Raw genomic sequence first — 19,826 nt, 5'->3', positions numbered from 1 at the left:
TAAGGGAGTTGCATGTTTTTTGGGGGGTCATTATGCGAATGTGTGTCCTTCTAGAAGACAACCGCCGGAAAACTATTGAGCCCGGGTTGCGTGGAGGTTGGCAGCTCGGGTGTACTTGTTTCCTCCATAAGTAAGCCACAATTTTTCTTACCAGCTGAGATTTGTCTTGGTGAAAGTAGACTCATAATCTCTGCCTTCCTGGACTCTGGGGCAGGGTTTAATTTAATTGATGCTGGGTTTGCTCAGGCACAGGGGCTTAAAACTCAAGAGTTGTCTAGACCCATACCTATAATTGCTATTGATTCTGCACCTTTGAGCCAGGGGACTTTCACTCAGATCGTCCGTGGGGTGAGCCTACAAATAGGGGCGTTGCACTCCGAGTCAATAGATTGTTATGTGTTGGGGGATTGCCGTCGCCTGTAGTTCTCGGTTTACCATGGCTCATGTTACACAACCCAGTGTTAGACTGGCAGACTCAGGAGGTTACTAGATGGAGTGAGTTTTGTCAGTAACATTGCCTGGGTACTCAGCTGGCCGGGTTGAGTTCTCAGGTTCTGCCAGAGTTCATCTCAGATTTTGAGGATGTATTCTCTGAGGAGGGGAGTCAGGAGCTACCTCCACACCGCCCTTATGATTGCGCCATACGTCTCATTCCTGGTGCTAAACTGCCTAAGAGTAGGCTATACAACATCTCTGCCCCAGAGAGACAGGCCATGAAAGACTATATCATGGAGAGTCTGGCCAAGGGTCATATCAGACCCTCGTCATCACCCATTGCAGCTGGGTTCTTGTTTGTAAAGAAGAATGACGGGGGTTTACACCCATGCTTAGACTTCCGTGAATTAAATCAAATTACGGTCCGGGATTCTTTCCCGCTCCCTCTTATTCCGGACCTCTTTAATAAAATTGTGGGGACTAAGTGGTTCTCCAAATTAGACCTCAGGGGGCATATAATCTCATTTGGATGAAGGAGGGGGATGAATGGAAAACGGCGTTTAATACTCCAGAGGGACATTACGAGAACATGGTTATGCCTTTTGGGTTATGTAATGCTCCTGCTGTGTTTCAACACTTTGTCAATGATATACTTAGTCACCTGATAGGTAGATTTGTGGTGATATATCTCGATGACATCTTAATTTATTCATCTGACCTCGAGTCCCATCAGGTTCATGTAAGGCAGGTCCTTCAGGTACTCAGGGAAAATAAACTATTTGCCAAACTTGAGAAATGCATGTTCGTGGTCAAAGAGATTCTGTTCTTGGGTTATTTCTTATCCTCCACAGGATTTCGTATGGATCCGGCTAAGGTCAAGGGGGTCTTGGAGTGGGAGCATCCTGAGGACCTTAAGGCCTTACAGAGGTTTTTAGGTTTTGCAAACTACTATCGCAAATTTATTAAAGACTTTTCAGTAGTAGCCAAACCTTTAACAGACATGACCAAAAGAGGCACCGACTTCTCTGTCTGGTCCAGTGCGGCCTGCCAGGCTTTTGAAACTTTGAAGAAGTGTTTTTCCACTGCACCCATACTAATACAGCCTGACATCACGCAGCCATTTGTGGTAGAGGTGGATGCCTCTGAGGTGGGGGTGGGAGCTGTATTGTCACAGGGGATTTCTCCGAGTAAGTGGCGTCCATGTGCATTTTTCTCGAAAAAATTATCTCCTACTGAGAGGAATTATGATATTGGTAACAGAGAGCTGTTGGCAATTAAATGGGCATTTGAAGAATGGCACCATTTTTTGGAGGGAGCACTTCACCCAGTCATGGTGATCACAGATCACAAAAATCTGTTGTATTTAGAATCTGCGAAGCGTCTCACACCTAGGCAAGCTAGGTGGTCTCTGTTCTTTGCCAGGTTCAATTTCTACATTACGTATAGGCCAGGAAGCAAGAATGTCAAGGCTGATGCGTTATCCCGTTGTTTTCCAGGGGGTGGGGATAATTGTGAGCCAGGTCCTATACTGCAGAAGGGTGTAATTGTCGCCGCAATTAATTCGGATCTTGAGAGAGAGGTGGTAGAGGTGCAGGGGGATGCCCCAACAGCCTGTCCTTTAGGTAAGCTTTATGTTCCTGCTAATCTTCGTCTTAGGGTCATCAATGAACATCATGATTCGGTTTTGGCCGGACACCCTGGAAGTAAAGTTACCATGGACCTTCTCACTCTGTGTTTTTGGTGGTCTGGGGTAAATCATGATGTACAGGAATATGTCGCTGCCTGCAGTGTGTGTGCGCGTTCCAAGACCCCTCGTACTCGCCCGTCTGGGTCTCTCCAACCTCTGGAGATTCCCAATAGACCTTGGACCCATTTGTCAATAGACTTCATCACCGACTTACAGGTGACTGAGGGTAATACAGTTATTTTAGCCGTAGTTGACAGATTTAGCAAGCTGTCACATTTTATTGCCCTTCCCGCGTTACCTAATGCCAAGACTCTGGCACAGATCTTTATCAAGGAGGTTGTGAGATTACATGGTGTTCCTTCAGATATTGTGTCACACCGTGGGGTGCAGTTTATTTTTAAGTTTTGGAGGGCTTTTTGCAGCCGGCTGGGGATTCATTTGTCATTTTCTTCAGCTTTTCATCCTCAATCCAATGGTCAGACAGAATGTGTAAATCAAAATCTTGAAACTTATCTCAGGTGTTTCATTTCAGAAAATCAGGAGGACTGGGTTAAGTACTTACCGTTGGCAGAGTTTGCAATAAACAACCGTAATCATGAGTCTACTGGTAAGTCCCCGTTTTTCGGGGCATATGGTTTTCATCCTCAATTCAGTTCATTTAATAGGAAGGATTCCTCAGGGGTGCCGGAAGAGGAGAGGTTTTCTTCATCTATCACGTCCGTATGGCAAGGGGTTCTTGATAAATTAAAGAGGATGAGTTCCAGATATAAGAATGCGGCTGATCGGAGACGTATGGAAGGTCTGTACCTATGTGTGGGTGATTGGGTTTGGTTGTCCTCAAATAATATTAAACTGAGAGTTCCCTCATGCCTGTTGCATTTCGGCTGGCTTTACCTCAGTTTTTAGGTAAAGGTTTGTGGCGTCACCTAATCCATCACCTTTACCTCCCTCTCTGGTCCTGTTGAAGGAAATCTCGAGTTCCAGATAGCCAGGGTCATGGATTCTCGATTTGTTCGCCGGTCTCTACAGTATCTAGTACATTGGAAAGGGTACGGTCCTGAGGAGAGGATGTGGGTACCTGCAGCTGATGTCCATGCGGTTAGGTTAGTCCGGGCATTTCATACAGCTCATCCTGAGAAACCTGGTCCTGAGGTTCCGGAGGTCCCTCGTAGAAGGGGGGGTACTGTCACGGGGCTACCGCGACGGAGAGGTTCCAGAGAACCGCAGCGCTCTGGGCCTCGTTCACACACGGTGAACAGAAGCTCTTCTCCTGAATTCTGACCTGGCTGTCTTGTGGCAGCAGGGCAGGAGTTAAACCTTGTTGCTGAAGTTGCTGAGAGCTTGGGGTCTCAGCTGAATTGGTTTTTGTAATCTCCTCTCCTATATAGACTCAGCTTTGACTACAACTGTTGTCAGTGATCAGTTCTGCTTCCTGGCTTGAAGTGGGAAGGAGCGTGGTGTTAGGAGCTTGGAGGTTTATCTACAGAGATTGTTGTCTGCTGTTTTGGTTGCATGTTAAACCTGATTTCCTTCCTAGTTTTTTTTTCCCCCTCTTCCCTTCTCTGTGTTTCCTCTGTGGCTGTGTGAGCATTTGGTGAGTTTGAGATTTTAGTTACCTTGTCTGCATACCCTGTTTACTTGTCATATTAATACACTGGTGTAGTCCTCCTCCCTGGGGGGGAGAGGGGGCTACTGATAGGGCCTGCACAGGAGACAGGGATACGCTGGTGGCTCAGGCCTCCTAACCATTATAGGTACCCCTGAGATAAGGGTAAGCCAGGGCCCCTTAATAGTGGCAGGGACAGGTGCGGGTCCCAGTACGCAGTTCTGCCCCTTTATCGCCGTTAACAGCGTGACAGTATCACTGATCCATAAGATTTCTCCCTAATATCTCCCATCCTCTGGAATCCCACGCCTCAACTCGTCCGATTATCCGCCACCCTCGGATCCTTCAGACGGAACCTGAAAACCCATCTCTTCAGGAAAGCCTACAGCCTGCAATAACCATTCTGCCTCCTCACCATCACCCGAGCTGCCGCCTCATGACCAACAGAGCTGCCGCACCCCCGACCTTCTGTCTCTTCCCCATTATCGCATAGAATGTAAGTCCACAAGGACAGGGTCCTCTCCCCTCTGTACCAGTCTGTCATTGTAAATTTGTTTACTGTAAACGATATCTATAGCTCTGTATGTAACGCCTTTCTCATGTACAGCACTATGGAATTAATGGTGTTATATAAATAAATAATAATAATTTCTCTTTTGATGCAGCCATTGTGTCCTGTCAGCTGTCCTGTAGAGTGTTCCTGGCTATGTTTTTATAAAGTCCCCTTGATGGAGCCATGGTGTCCTGGCAGCTATCCTGTAGTGTTCTTGAGTGGTGATTTGTAAAGGCTCTTCTCTTTTTTTAAAAAAAAAAAAAGATAGAAAATCTCTTTTTATACTCACATCTATGGTTCAGGTGAGAGGGGAGGTGGGATGAGTTTAACTTTCATTGTTTGATTATTTAATCATTCTGCATAGTTTGTCGTTCTCTGTTTTGCAGGTCCACAAACTAGCTTTTTTTATACAATGGCTAATCAACATAATAGCAAACATCTATTGTTCAATTACCCTTTGTCCCTGTCCCCCAAAGATAGTAGACAATAAGCTGCAGCAAATAACTCAACATTCAAACAATAGTCTATGATTCATGTGACAACAGATTTTTTTCTTGACCATCTGAAAAAAAACCACATGAACAGAATAGTCAACATTCAGACAATTCTGGCTAATTAAGATTGAATGCTGTGTTGTCACATTCATCTCTTCTAATAAATCAATTGGAAAAAGTTGCTCCGGTGTATTCTATTTCTTAGCTTTTGGGGTGCTATGGTTTAGAGGACTAACAGGCAGGACATAAACTGAGGCAACTTGGAAATGGAAATTCCACGATGTACAACATTGTGCTAAGGTGACGAAGGAGCTGGATAGAGGCAGAACACTGACTCAAGCTGATGGTGTTGCTGTCAGAGGTTTCATTACCCTGCTTGTGACTGAGATGAGTGATATTTATATTCCAATACGCACTATGTTTCCTCCCCATTGAAATGCTTGCCAGAGGCAAAAGAGGCCAAGTGTGACCTGCAGGTGGTACTTCTACTGGTAGGACAGTCAGTGCTAGCACTGTTAGTGGTGCTGCTAGCAGTATGTTTTTTTTCTCTATTGCTGCTACTTCTATTACCAGCAGCATTTTTTGGACAAAAGTATAAAATTTATGTTGATTACAAATATTGTTTACCAAAACAGTTAATGCAACACCATCATCAGCCTGCCCGTAATATGGGTGTGGTATGTATATGTCTTCAGTTCGACAATTTAATCAGCTGTGCCAAAACAGACTTGCTCAGTTAAATGCTTTAAGGAGGTATTAACACTGCATAAAAATTCAGTAACAATCCACAGTATTGCACAGTATACAATTATTAAAGTTTGTAAAACAGAGAAATTGGTCAACCAATTTCAGAAAGGCCTGACTTAACTTATGAGTTAAAACACTGACATGTAAAGCTGTTTGGATAATCAAAGTTTGCAACTGCATTTGTCCAGAATAATATGCTAAGCCTTGGCCAATAGGTCAGTGAGACACTTGACTGCATGACCCTATGGCATAAGTGCTATTTTAATGCTTATACCTTCATATACAGATGTGGAGCATCATTATTCCCTTTCTAAGTAAATGTTTGGCAGGTTAAGATTTATAATAATTTGTGTAATTTGGGGTTTCTAAGAAAGAGTGATCCTTGGAAATTTTTAAACTGTGTTGGGTTCACCTCACGCAAACTAATACTGCTATTGCAATTCAGTGATTTGTGGTATTTATCTTATTACTGTCTTTTTGTATTTGCAGAACTACAAACGCCATATGGATGGCTTGTATGGTCCATCATCAAAGCGGCATGAAGGAGAACTATATAATATGCAATATAGCAGTCAACAACAGGAGGTGTATAATCAGTACAGCAACACTTACTCTGGCCCTGACCGAAGACCCATGCAAGGCCAGTATCCTTATCCCTACAACAGAGAGCGAATGCAAGGACCAGGGCAAATGCAGCAACATGGCATGGCACCACAGATAATGGGTGGTCCCGTGCAGTCATGTTCAAATGAAGGCGCACAACAGAATATGTGGCCAGCCCGTAATGATATCCCTTACCCATACTCAGGAAGACAAGGCCACGGAGGCACTCAACAGCCAGGAACATATCCAGCAATGAACCGTTCTGATGACATAATGGGTCCTGAACAAAGAATGAATCCTGAAAGTCAGTGGACATGTCACGGAAATCAGCATCAGCCCTCTTATATGTCTCCATCTGGATCCATGCAACCAATCACTAGAGCTCCACCATCTTCTTACCAAACTCCACCTTCTATTCAAAACCACATTTCAAGAGCCCCTAGTCCTGCTTCATTTCAGCACTCACTAGAAAATCGTGTGTCACCGAGCAAGTGTCCTTTTATGCCATCTATAAAAATGCAGAAAGTCATGACCACAGTCCCTCCATCACAAAGCTCTAGGCTTTCTTCTCTTCATTCTATGAGACGTGAAATAACCTTCCCTCCAGGTTCAGTGGAAGCAACTCATCCAATCTTAAAGTCAAGGAGAAAGATTACCTCAAAAGATATAAGTAAGTTAACCTAATCAATAAGAGTAATATGACCAGCAAAAACAGTATCTCATATACCAAGCAAACTCGAACTAATAGGAATGTAAATTTTAGCTTTTTTTAACCCCTTAATGACTGCAAATATGCATTAAAGCCTTCTTCCTGATCGCCGTTTTAAAATGGCAGTCAGGAATAAGTGAATATCGCCGTGGCCACGATCCGAATGGGTGACAGCTGTACATGACAGCTAACACCCTGCAACATCAGCCCTGGTTGGATTTGGAACCAATCGGGACTGATTACCCCTTAAATACTGCTGTCAATCACGATAACGGTGTCAAAGTGGTTAAAAGGAGGTTAAAAGACTCCCTTTGACAGGATCAAGCTCCCATCGCACTGACGTTGCCATGGTACCCTGAGGTCATTTGATGACCCAAGGGTATGGTGGCCTGTAAGATTTTGCTTTAAGCCCAGGTCTCACAGCACACAAGTGCTGCAGTGCATGAGACCAGAGATCAAAGTGAAAAATATATACATGTCCCACAGAGGGACTAAACGCAAAAGAAAAAAAAATTACTTAAAATGTTTAAAAAATAAATGCACACACAATGCACACACATATCACGAAAAGCCATTTTGCCACTAAAAACATAGCTTTTGCATTAAAACAAAAATAAACAAAGAAACATACACATAATTGGTATGGCCACGTCTGGAAGTTCTATAAAACTAGTATGTTGTTAATTCTATACTGCAAAACAAAAAAAAATAAAAACACACCAAAAATATCAATTTTCATCATATTGAAGCACAAAAAATTGAATGACAAGTGATCAAAAATACATATGTAAAAAAATGGTGTAAATAAGGGTCTGGGACAGCATTTAAAGCTTTCAAATGAACATCACAGTAAGACAAGGTGGGTGAGGGCTCGGTGTAGTGCCCCTTTACTGGGAGCCCTGACACCACATGCAACCCTGCTTTCATGCTGAGCCACACTTAGGTGGCACAAATATCAGTTTTCTTGACTACCATTGTCAGAAAAATTTAAGGATAGTAACAAGGGTAGTTGAGTACAAGGAAATGGAGGCCTGATGGTCTCGGAGGCCTACTGCTTCAGGCAACATGCATGAAGGAGACCTAGTCAGGAGTGTTCACATTTCCCAAAATTTTTGGCAGGGCCATAAACCACAGAAGTGGCATCAATTTCACCACAGTAGTAGAATAGGGACCAACAGGTCTTACTCTACACCCAAAACAGCATGTGGACACCCAACCAGGAGTGTTCGCATTTAAAAAAATTATTGGCAGACACCACCAAAGTGGCATCAATTTCACCACAGTAGAAATAGTATAATGGGTCCAACAGGTCTTTCATTACACCCAATCCAGCAGATGGACACCCTACAAGGAGTGCTCACATTTAAAAGAAATGAGGGCCTTGCATCACAAAAGCGGCATCAATTTCACCACAGCAGAAATAGTCTAATAAAGACCGACAAGTCTTTTACTACACCCAATCCAGCAGATGGACACCCTACAAGGAGTGTTCACATTTAAAGAAATAAGGGCCTTACACCACAGAAGTGGCATCAATTTCACCACAGTAGAAATAATCTGATAGGGACCAAGAGGTTTTTCTCTACACCCAATCCAGCAGATGGACACTCAACCATGATTGTTCACATTTCCAAAAATTATTGGCAGACACCACCAAAGTGGCATCAATTTCACCTCAGTAGAAATAGTAGAATAGGGACCGACAGGTCTTTCACTACACCCAATACAGCAGATGGACACCCAACTTGGAGTGTTCACATTTTAAAAAATGAGGGCCTGACATCACCAAAGTGGAATAACTTTCACGAGAATAGAAATAGTACAATTGGGATCGACACGTCTTCCACTACAGTTAACACAGCAGATGTAGGCCAACCATGACTGTTCACATTTCCACAAATTAGTGTTAACATCAGTAGCAGCAGCCACAGAAGCGGCACTAAAAATATCACAGAGTGCAGTTATGCGACATTAATGCATCACACTAAAAAATGCAATATCACCTAGTCTGTACAGTCAGCAATTGGGGTGCAAAAGTCCTTGGAGATCCATGACTTGTTCATCTTAATGAAAGTTAGGCGGTCAACACTTTCAGGGGCCAGCCATATGCGCTTATCCATTAGAACACCACCAGCAGCGCTGAAGACACATTCTGGGAGAATGCTGGCTGCCAGGCACCATAAAACCACCAAGGCATGTGAGGTGTGCTCAGGCCACTCATCCATTTTGGAAGACCAAAATGGGATAGGGTTGAAACCCTCCCTGATGGTATTGATATTTAGTTATAGATACTCCTGCACCATCCTCTCCATTTGTTCACCACGTGTAAGACTTGGATTCTGTTGTGCTGGTGCACAAGTTGGTCTAAAAAGAGTCAAAGGACTCATAGAAATGGCTTCTTCCACTTCCACTGCTGCTGCTGCTGCTGCTGCTGATGTTTTGGCATGGACGAATTGACAGGCCGGAGGTTGTAAGTCTACAGCTGTGATGCAAACTGTGTGCTTCACTGCTGTCTTGGGGAAAAGCTCTCTTAAGGTTGTATAAAAGCATGTTTCGATACTCCAGCATTTGTGTGTCCCTTTCTAGGGCGGGAATCATCTGGCAAAATGTGGTTTTATAACATGGATCCAATGAAGTGGCAACCCAGTAGTCAGCATTATTCCTAATCATTACTATGCTGGGATCATGTTGCAGATAGTGCAGCAAGAAGACACTCATATATCGGCCTCTATCATGAGGTCCGAGCCCTTGCTGTGTTGGTGGCTGGGTAACAATGAGACTCGTTTCCTCTGTCCCCTCCCGCCAACCCAAATAACAGAGAGGGGAGGATTATCCTCTTCATCCGACAGTTGCTCACCCATCACCTCTTCCTTCTCCATTTGTTCCTCAGATCTTGCACCTTTGATAACAGTTTGTCTGTTATCATCACCAGCCCCCCTCGATCGCAGTAATTCACCCTCCCTTAGCACCTGCCTGTGTGATGACAGTCTTGAACTTCCAGACAATGTTTTCCCTTTCACTAAGGGTACTGTCACACAGTACCATTTTGATCGCTACGACGGCACGATCCGTGACGTCGCAGCGATCGTATGATTATCGCTCCAGCGTCGTAGACTGCGGTCACACGTTGCAATCACGGCGCTGGAGCGATGCCGAAGTCCCCGGTAACCAGGGTAAACATCGGGTAACTAAGCGCAGGGCCGCGCTTAGTAACCCGATGTTTACCGTGGTTACCAGCGTAAACGTAAAAAAAACAAACAGTACATACTTACATTCCGGTGTCTGTCCCCCGGCGTTCTGCTTCTCTCCACTGTGTAAGCGCCATAGCCGGCAAGCACAGCGGTGACGTCAGACGTCACCGCTGTGCTCGCTTTCCGGCTGGCAGACGCTCACACAGTGGAGAGAAGCAGAGACGCTGGAGGACAGACACCGGAATGTAAGTAAGTACTGTTTGTTTTTTTACGTTTACGCTGGTAACCACGGTAAACATCGGGTTACTAAGCGCGGCCCTGCGCTTAGTTACCCGATGTTTACCCTGGTTACAAGCGAACACATCGCTGGATCGCTGTCACACACAACGATCCAGCGATGTCAGCGGGTGATCAAGCGACGAAAGAAAGTTCCAAACGATGTGCTACGACGTACGATTCTCAGCAGGATCCCTGATCGCTGCTGCGTGTCAGACACTGCGATATCGTAACGATATCGCTAGAACGTCACGAATCGTACCGTCGTAGCGATCAAAATGGTACTGTGTGACAGTACCCTAAGTTCACACCAACTGGGATCTAACACCTCATCATCACCCTCTGTGTTATCACATTCCTCGCCATTGTAGTCACCCTCCTCCTCTTCTTGCCCTGACAGCACAGTACAGTCTGCATGTGCATTCACCACAGCACTAAATTACAAGGTGGGATACAGCAGGCTGTTTAACATTTTTTCACTAGCTACAAGTGAATTAGAATGCTATACCTGTGCTTCGATCACAATAGAAGCAGTGCACAACACGTGCCCTGCTGGATTTGTTTGTGCACCTCCGTATGGCCAAAAAAAGAAAAAAAGTGCTGGAATGTAAATTTAACAGCCACGCTGGATACTAGCTACCTACAGTATCTGACTGATATACAACCACCTATCTAACTAGCTAAAATGTGGGATACAGCAGGCTTTTTCACTTTTATCTACTGAAATATCATTTAGAATGCTATACTCGTTCATGCAGCACTATAGAAGCTGTGCACAACACACTTGTAGGACATGTACCATGCCGGCTTTGTCTGAGAACCTCAGTAATGCCACAAAAAAAATAAAATTCCGGAAGGTAAATTTTACAGCAACACTGGACACTATCTAGCTACACTAGCTACAAGCGCCTAAGTAAATAGCTGAAATCTTGCTGGGAACAGTGGCAGCAACAGGAGCAGCCTCTCTGCCCTGTTATAGTGTCAAAATGGTGCTAAAACAACAATATTTTTACGGAGAGGGACATGTGATTTCAGCATCCAATGACACAAGCTGTGGTGTCAGGACATTATGGGTATTTCCTGGGCCCTGATTGGCTAGCCGCAATATGCACACATAAAGTTAGAAAAAAAAAGACTGGTGTGCTGTGCTTCCAAGAATGCTGCACCTCTGAGCTCTCCAAACCCCTCCCCTCATCAAACATGTGCCAAACGCTCATGATACACCACCATTATCATTGTTAAAGTACTGAAAATATTTTTGTGGCAACATAAATATTTTCCCACACTTATACCAAATGTTACCGATTTTTACCGATTTTACAAAATTTTGCTCGAGTTTCCTATCACGAATCCGAATGCGCCATATTTGTGCCAAATGTATGTTTAGCGATAATTTTCCGATCAAATTCGTTCATCTCTAGTCATAAGTACACCGTGTTCAAAATTATTATGCAAATTGGATTTAAGTGTTATAAAGATTTAAATGTTTTGTTTTTCAAATAAACTTATGGATGGTATTGTGTCTCAGGGCTCAATGGATCACTGAAAGCAATCTTAAACACCTGTGATAATTAGTTTTCCAGGTGATTCTAATTAAGGGAAAACTACTTAAAAATGATGTTCCACATTATTAAGCAGGCCACAGTTTTCAAGTAACATGGGAAAGAAAAAGGATCTCTCTGCTGCTGCTGAAAAGCATCAAATAGTGCACTGCCTTGGTCAAGGGATGAAAACATTAGATATTTCCTGAAAACTTAAGTGTGATCATAGTACTGTTAAGAGATTTGTGGCTGAATCTGAGTAAAGACGTGTTCGTGCTGATAAAGGCATAATGAGGAAGGTTTCTGCCAGACAAGTTCATCGGATTAAGAGAGCAGCTGCTAAAAAGCCATTACAAACCAGCAAACAGATATTTGAAGCTGCTGGTGCCTCTGGAGTCCCTTGAACCTCAAGGTGTAGGATCCTTCAAAGGCTTGCTTTGGTTCATAAACCTACTATTCGGCCACCCCTAAACAGTGTTCATAAGCAGAAACGGTTGCAATGGGCCCAGACATACATGAAGACTAATTTCCAAACAGTCTTGTTTACTGATGAGTGTCGAGCAACCCTGGATGGTCCAGATGGATGGAGTAGTGGATGGTAGGTGGATGGCCACCATGTCCCAACAAGGCTGCGACATCAGCAAGGAGGTGGAGGAGTCATGTTTTGGGCCGGAATCATGGTGAAACAGCTGGTAGGGCCCTTTAAGGTTCCTGAAGGTGTGAAAATGACCCCTGCAAAGTATATAGAGTTTCTCACTCACAACTTTTTTTCATGCTATAAAAAGCAGAAACATGCCTTCAGGAGCAAAATCATCTTCATGCATGACAATGCACCATCTAATGCTGCAAAGAATACCTCTGAGTCATTGGCTGCTCTGGGCATAAAAGGAGATAAACTCATGGTGTGGCCACCATCTACCCCTGACCTCAACAGTATAGAGAACCTTTGGAGCATCATCAAGCAAAAGATTTATGAGGGTGGGAGGCAGTTCACATCAAAACAGCAGCTCTGGGAGGCTATTCTGACTTCACGCAAAGAAATACAAGCAGAAACTCGCCAAAAACTCACAAATTCAATTCATGCAAGAATTGTGAAGGTGATATCAAAGAAGGGGTCCTATGTTAACATGTAACTTGGCCTGTTAGAATGTTTTGGAGTTAAATAGCTTTTTTGTTCAGTGAATGTGACCTCCTAATGTGGCAAATTCAACAAATGAGCATTATGAGCATATCAAATGTTTAGAAATTCTACTGTGCCTAATAATTTGGAACAGTGCATTTTGAGGTTTTATTCATTTTGGAGATTATACTGTTATCATTGGGAGGTTTCTTCAATAAAATTCGATGTATAATCTAACGGGTGATGACTTTTATTAGACTGACTGTCATTTGCACCGACCATTTAGAAAAATCTGAGAGTAATATAATTTGCATAATAATTTAGAACATGGTGTATTCAGACATTTTCCTCAGTATTGAGTTGAATCACCCTTTTGAGCTCGTACCACCATGAGTCTTCTTGGGAATAATGCAACAAGTTTTTCACACCTGGATTTGGGGATTCTCTGCCATTATTCCTTGCATATCCTCTCCAGTTCCTTCAGGTTGGATGGTGAAAGTTGGTGGACAGCCATTTTCAGGTCTCTCCAGAGATGCTCAATTGGGTTTAGGTCAGGGCTCTGGCTGGGTCAGTCAAGAATGGTCACAGAGTTGTTCTGAAGCCACTCCTTTGTTATTTTAACTATGTACTTACGGTCATTGTCTTGTTGGAAGGTGAAACTTCGGCCAAATTTGAGGTACAGAGCACTCTGAAAGAGGTTTTCATCCAGGATATCTCTGTACTTGGCCGCATTCATGTTTGCTTCAATTGCAACCAGTCGTCCTGTCCCTGCAGGTGAAAAACACCCCCATAGCATGATGCTGCCACCGCCTTATTTCACTTCTGGATTATATTGGGTAAGTGATGAGCAGTGCCTGGTTTTCTCCACACATACCGCTGAGAATAATCACCAAAAAGTTCTATCTTAGTCTCATCAGACCAGAGAATCTTATTTCTCATAGTCTGGGAGTTCATGTGTTTTTTTTTTTTAGCAAACTCTATGTGGGCTTTCATATGTCTTGCAATGAGGAGAGGCTTCCGTTGGCCACTCTGCCATAAAGGCCCGACTGGTGAAGGGCTGCAGTTGACTTTGTGGAACTTTCTCCCATCTCCATACTGCATCTGTGGAGCTCAGCCACAGTGATATTGGGGTTCTTCTTTACCTCTCTCGCCAATGCTCAGTTTGGCTGGACGGCCAGGTCTAGGAAGACTTTTTGTGGTCCAAAACTTCTTCCATTTAAGGATTATGGAGGCCTCTGTGCTTTTAGGAACCTTGAATACTGCAGAAATTGTTTTGTAACCTTGGCCAGATCTGTGCTTTGCCACAGTTCTGTCTCTGAGCTCCTTGGCCAGTTCTTTTGACCTCTTGATTCTTATTTGGACTGACATGCACTGTGAGCTGTGAGTTCTTATACAGACAGGTGTGTGTCTTTACAAATCAAGTCCTATCAGTTTAATTTAACACAGCTGGACTCCAATGAAGGAGTAGAACCATCTCAAGGAGGATCACAAGGAAATGGACAGCATGTGACTTAAGTATGAGTGTCTGAGCAAAGAGTCTGAATATTTATGACCATAAGATAAGTTTTTCTTTTTTAATAAATTTGCAAAATTTCTACATTTCTATTTTTTTCAGTCAAGCTGGGGTGCAGAGTGTACTTTAATGAGAAAAAAAATGAACTTTTTTGAATTTACTAAATGACTGCAATGAAACAAAGAGTGAAAAATTTAAAGGGGTCTGAATACTTTCCATACATACCGTATTTAAAATTTAAACGGGGTTAGAATAAAAAAACACACAAGAGGTCAAAGAGTTTATTAAACAGAAATATAAAGTTTATTAATTACTCACATATAAAATCCATACTAATTCAGAGTAAAGCTACCATAGCAGGACAAACAGGAAATAAGTAAATGTACATATGTAATATTCAATCTCTCATGGAAGAGAAAACTTTGGTGTGCTAACTAATCTTGATGTAAAGAGAGTATTATATAACAAGTAATACACCTCATATGCATATAAGTAAAAACCAGCAAAAATCAGAGAAAATTAGTAAAAAAAGGGATCAATATGCATAAGCAACCAATAAGCCTATATAGGTATCATACTTAAGATTGCACTTAAAAAGCAGTGATCCAGTAAACAAAGTTCTATAGTGCATAATGAGATGACGCTAGAAATATAGTATTCCTATAGAAAGGTGCCCCAGTGCATAGTGTGCAAATCTGAGCAATAAAGAGTTACCAAGCCTAGTTAAAATTCACATGGCAATAGTAGAGTAAATCTCAGCCTGCAAGCCCCTACACGCATTTCGAACAGTTTTCATGAGGACTGTGCGAAAACTCCCATAGGGGCTGCAGGCTGGGATTTACTCTACTATTGCTATATTTCTAACGTCATGTCGTCTCAGTGTTGTGCACATGATCAGTAAATTTCCTTTGAGTATTTGCAGTGAATTTTACCACTGCTGGTCTTACCGGCAGTAATGCTACCGCCAGTAAGACCGTCGGTCAGTGCGGTGCGGGGTCATGCTGTCAGATGTCAGCATGACCCCGCAGCTGTGACTGTGACCCATGATACCACTACTGCTAGTAAGACTGTCAGTCAGAGCACTGCGGGGTCGTGATGTCAGATATCAGAGTGACTACACAGCTTTGACTGTGACCCGCATTAAAAAGCTTACCACAGGTCAGCAGGTGTGGGCTGATGAGACTACTGCTCCCATTGGGCTATGTCTGCTGTCACTGGTGACAGTGACAGCAGATGCCGCTGATGAGAGACATAGTCTCATCGGACTGCACCTGTGCTCACAGTTGGAAAAAAAAATTAAAATTACATTAAAAAAGTAAATCAAATAAATAAAAAACCATTATAGTCACCTAGCACAAAATCCCCGATGCACTTGTCTCCTAGAAAAAATTTAAATAAACCAACATCTGCTCACCTGTCCGTAGTAGTCTACGTAATCCCTAGTGTCCAACGGTGATCTCACGTGTGGAACAGTCACATCGGGATATGTGAATGCTCTACCCGGCTGCCGGCGATACACTGACAGGAGGTAATCACTCCCACGGTGTATCACTGAGCTGCCGTGAGAGAGGTCACCAGAGTTCATCAGCTGATCAGCTCCGGTGCTCTCACTTATGGCACTGCTGCGTGAAAACTTTCTCATGACAGCTCAGTGATACACTACTGGAGCGATTACCTCCTGTCAGTGTATCATCGGCTGTCTTTGAGAGCAGTCACAAAAACGCACAAAAAATGTGCGTTTTTGCCGCAGCAATTTTTCTGCCAGGAAATGTAGAAATTTCTGCAACTAAATACTCAACGTGCACTCATAGCCTTAAGGCACATCAGGAGCTTTCCAAACGTGACATGACGCTAGCAGACCATTCCATCAAACTCTGTGTTCCAAAACGTTACTCCTTCCTTTCCAAGCCCAGCTGTGCGCCTAAACAGTAGCTTTCCTCCACATATGGAGTAACTGCGTACTCAGGAAAAATTGCAAATCGCAAATTTTGGGGTCCATTTTCTCCTGTTATCCTTGTGTAAATTAAAAATATTGGGGCTAAAAGCACATTTTTGTGGGCAAATTGTGATTTTGTATTTTCACAGCTCTACATTATAAACTTCTGTGAATCACCTGGGATTTCAAGGTGCTCATGACACATCTAGATAAGTTCCTTGAGGGGTCTAGTTTCCAAAACGGGGTCACTTGTGAGGGGTTTCCTCTGTTTAGGCACATCAGGGGCTCTCCAAAAGTGATATGGTATCCTCTCTTGATTACAAACGTTTTTTGAGTTCAAAAAGTCAAATGGTGCTACTTCCCTTTGGAGACCTACTGTGCGTCCAAACAGTGGATTTCCCTACATATGGGATATCTGCATGCTCAGGAGAAGTTGCACATCAAATTTTAGGGTCCATTTTTTCTGTTACCCTTATGAAAATAACATATTTGGAGCTTAAAAAAAACCTAAATTTTAAATTTTCCTTCCACATTGCTTTAGTTCCTGTGAATCACTGGAAGAGTTATTAAACTTCTTGAATGTGATTTTGAGGACCCTGAAGGGTACAGTTTTTAGAATGATGTCATTTTAGGGTATTTTCTGTCATATAGGCCGCCCAAAGTCACTTCAAATGTGATGTGGTCCCTAAAAAATGGTTTTGTAAATGTTGTTGGAAAAATGAGAAATTGCTAATCAATTTTTAACCTTTGTAACTTCCTAACAAAAATATGTTTAAAAAATGATCCAGATTTAAAGTAGACATGTGGGAAATGTTATTTATTAACTATTTTGAGTAACATAACTTTCTGATTTAAGGGCATAAAAATTAAAAGTTTGAAAATTGTGAGATTTTAAAAATATTCCTAAATTTCCGATATTTTCACAAATATACGCAAGTCATATCTAACAAAGGTTACAACTATTATGAATTACAATATGTCCCGAAAAAACAGTCATAGAATCACTGGGATCCGTTGAAGCGTTTCAGAGTTATTACCGCATAAAGTGACACTGGTCAGATTTAAAAGATTTGGCCTAGTCATCAAGGTCAAAACTCGCTTGTAACTAAGGGGTTAAACAATCCAATTCCTTCATCTATTGTTTACCAGTTTGTCTTATGAAGACTGCAGTGGTTGGCCACATGTCCCTTATATACACCATGTTCCAAATTATTATGCAAATGACATTTTTCTCGGATTTTCCCAAATGGTCGGTGCAAATGACAGTCAGTCTAATAAAAGTCATCACCCGTTAGAGTATACATCGGATTTTATTGAAGAAACCTCCCAATGATAACAGTATAATCTCCAAAATGAATACAAATTCAAAATACACTGTTCCAAAGCACAGTAGAATTTATAAATATTTGATATGTTTTAAAGAGCTGAAAATTCTCATTTGTGGAATTTGCAGCATTAGGAGGTCACCTTCACCGAACAAAAAAGCTATTTAACTCCAAAATATCCTAACATGCCAAGTTACATGTTAACATAGGACTCCTTCTTTGATATCACCTTCACAATTCTTGCATCCATTGGACTTGTGAGTTTTTGGAGAGTTTCTGCTTGTATTTCTTTGCATGAAGTCAGAATCGCCTCCCAGAGCTGCTGTTTTGATGTGAACTGCCTCCCACCCTCATAGATCTTTAGCTTGATGATACTCCAAAGGTTCTCAATAGGGTTGAGGTCAGGGGAAGATGGTGGCCACACCATGAGTTTATCTCCTTTTATGACCATGGCAGCCAATGACTCAGAGGTATTCTTTGCAGCATGAGATGGTGCATTGTCATGCATGAAGATGATTTTGCTCCTGAGGGCACGTTTCTGCTTTTTATACCATGGAAGAAAGTTGTCAGTCAGAAACTCTATATACCTTGCAGAGGTCATTTTCACACCTTCACTAACCTTAAAGGGCCCTACCAGCTGTTTTCCCATGATTCCGGCCCAAAACGTGACTTCTCCACCTCCTTGCTGACGTCGCAGCCTTGTTGAGACATGGTGGCCATCCACCAACCATCCACTACTCCATCCATCTGGACCATCCAGGGTTGCTCAACACTCATCAGTAAACAGGACTGTTTGAAAATTAGTCTTCATGTATGTCTGGGCCCACTGCAACCGTTTCTGCTTGTGAACACTGTTTAGGGGTGGCCGAATAGTAGGGTTATGCACCACAGCAAGCCTTTGAAGAATCCTGCACCTTGAGGTTCGAGGGACTCCAGAGGCACCAGCAGCTTCAAATAACTGTTTGCTGCTTTGTAATGGTATTTTGGCAGCTGCTTTCTTAATCCAATGAATTCTTCTGACAGATACCTTCCTCAAGCGTGCATAACGCGAAACGTCCGTCATCCTGTTTCTCTGCCTGTACCATCTGCCCTGTACCTGCTTGCTTTACCTTGTCCATGCAATTCACTTGAAATAAAGGACTAAGGTTTTATTGCCACTGGACTTTGAAGTGTTGCTGCATCTTTTTTCTTTCTTCTATTGGAGAACCCTTCCTCATTATGCCTTTATCTGCATGTCTGTGCTCTATTTCAGTCACAAATCTCTTCACAGTATGATAATCACTCTTAAGTTTTCGTGAAATATCTAATGTTTTCATACCTTGTCCAAGGCATTGCACTATTTAACGCTTTTCAACAGCAGAGAGATCCTTTTTATTTCCCATATTGCTTGAAACCTGTGGCCTGCTTAATAATGTGGAACATCATTTTTAAGTCGTTTTCCTTTAATTAGAATCACCTGGAAAACTAATTATCACATGTGTTTAAGATTGATTTCAGTGATCTATTGAGCCCTGAGACACAATACCATCAACGAGTTTATTTGAAAAACAAAACAATTAAATCTTTATCACACTTAAATCCAATTTGCTTAATAATTTGGAACATGGTGTAAGAGAGTGGTGTTTTTAATATTTCTTTATATGTCCTCTCATCATAGAACCAAGCTATTTGAACAAGCATCTGAGGCTCAGGTCTAGCATGGCAAACATTTGACTTCACCAGACATTTCCGGAGCAGTCAGCAGAGCTTTTCAAATGCAGCTCAAGTACTCCAGTACAGAAGCTGCTCTTGCTGAGTGGCTGTCTGTTCAGTCTAGGGGCTCCTTCACACGCACCGCACTGATTTTTCTTGTAAACAAAAAACAATCAAAGTTTCGTAATTGTTTATTATCAAAGTGTCCTCAATTCGGCCTGTGGCTTGGCTTCCAAGGAACTCAGTGATGTCAGGCAACAGACTCCTGGCTGTCAGACCAACCCATCAGTACCCCATGATCGTGTAACAGAGGCAACAACGGGCTCATAGAATGATGCACCCCCCGTGTCGGCGTGCTGTCAATGCCACTGTTGAAGTTTAACAGGTTAACAGTCGTG

At 42.6% G+C, this 19,826-nt stretch overlaps 1 protein-coding gene across 14 annotated transcripts in view; it reads left to right on the top strand.

Annotated features, from left to right (window-relative positions):
* ARID1B (AT-rich interaction domain 1B) overlaps window positions 1–19,826 on the top strand; it is a 1,358,614-nt gene that overhangs the window by 1,202,868 nt on the left and 135,920 nt on the right. For all 14 annotated transcript variants that reach the window (XR_013221738.1, XM_077289055.1, XM_077289047.1 and 11 more), the window contains one exon: window positions 6,012–6,795. Coding sequence is in view for 13 of the 14 variants with exons in the window: in XM_077289055.1 (XP_077145170.1) it covers window positions 6,012–6,795 (784 nt within the window). In the remaining variant the exon portion in view is untranslated. The remainder of the gene's footprint in view (window positions 1–6,011; window positions 6,796–19,826) is intronic.

This window comes from Ranitomeya variabilis, chromosome 2, assembly GCF_051348905.1.
Source record: "Ranitomeya variabilis isolate aRanVar5 chromosome 2, aRanVar5.hap1, whole genome shotgun sequence".
In the NCBI taxonomy this organism is placed as follows: Eukaryota; Metazoa; Chordata; class Amphibia; order Anura; family Dendrobatidae; genus Ranitomeya; species Ranitomeya variabilis.
Note: the sequence above shows the minus strand (reverse complement) of the source record. Positions and strands in the feature narration are given on the sequence as shown.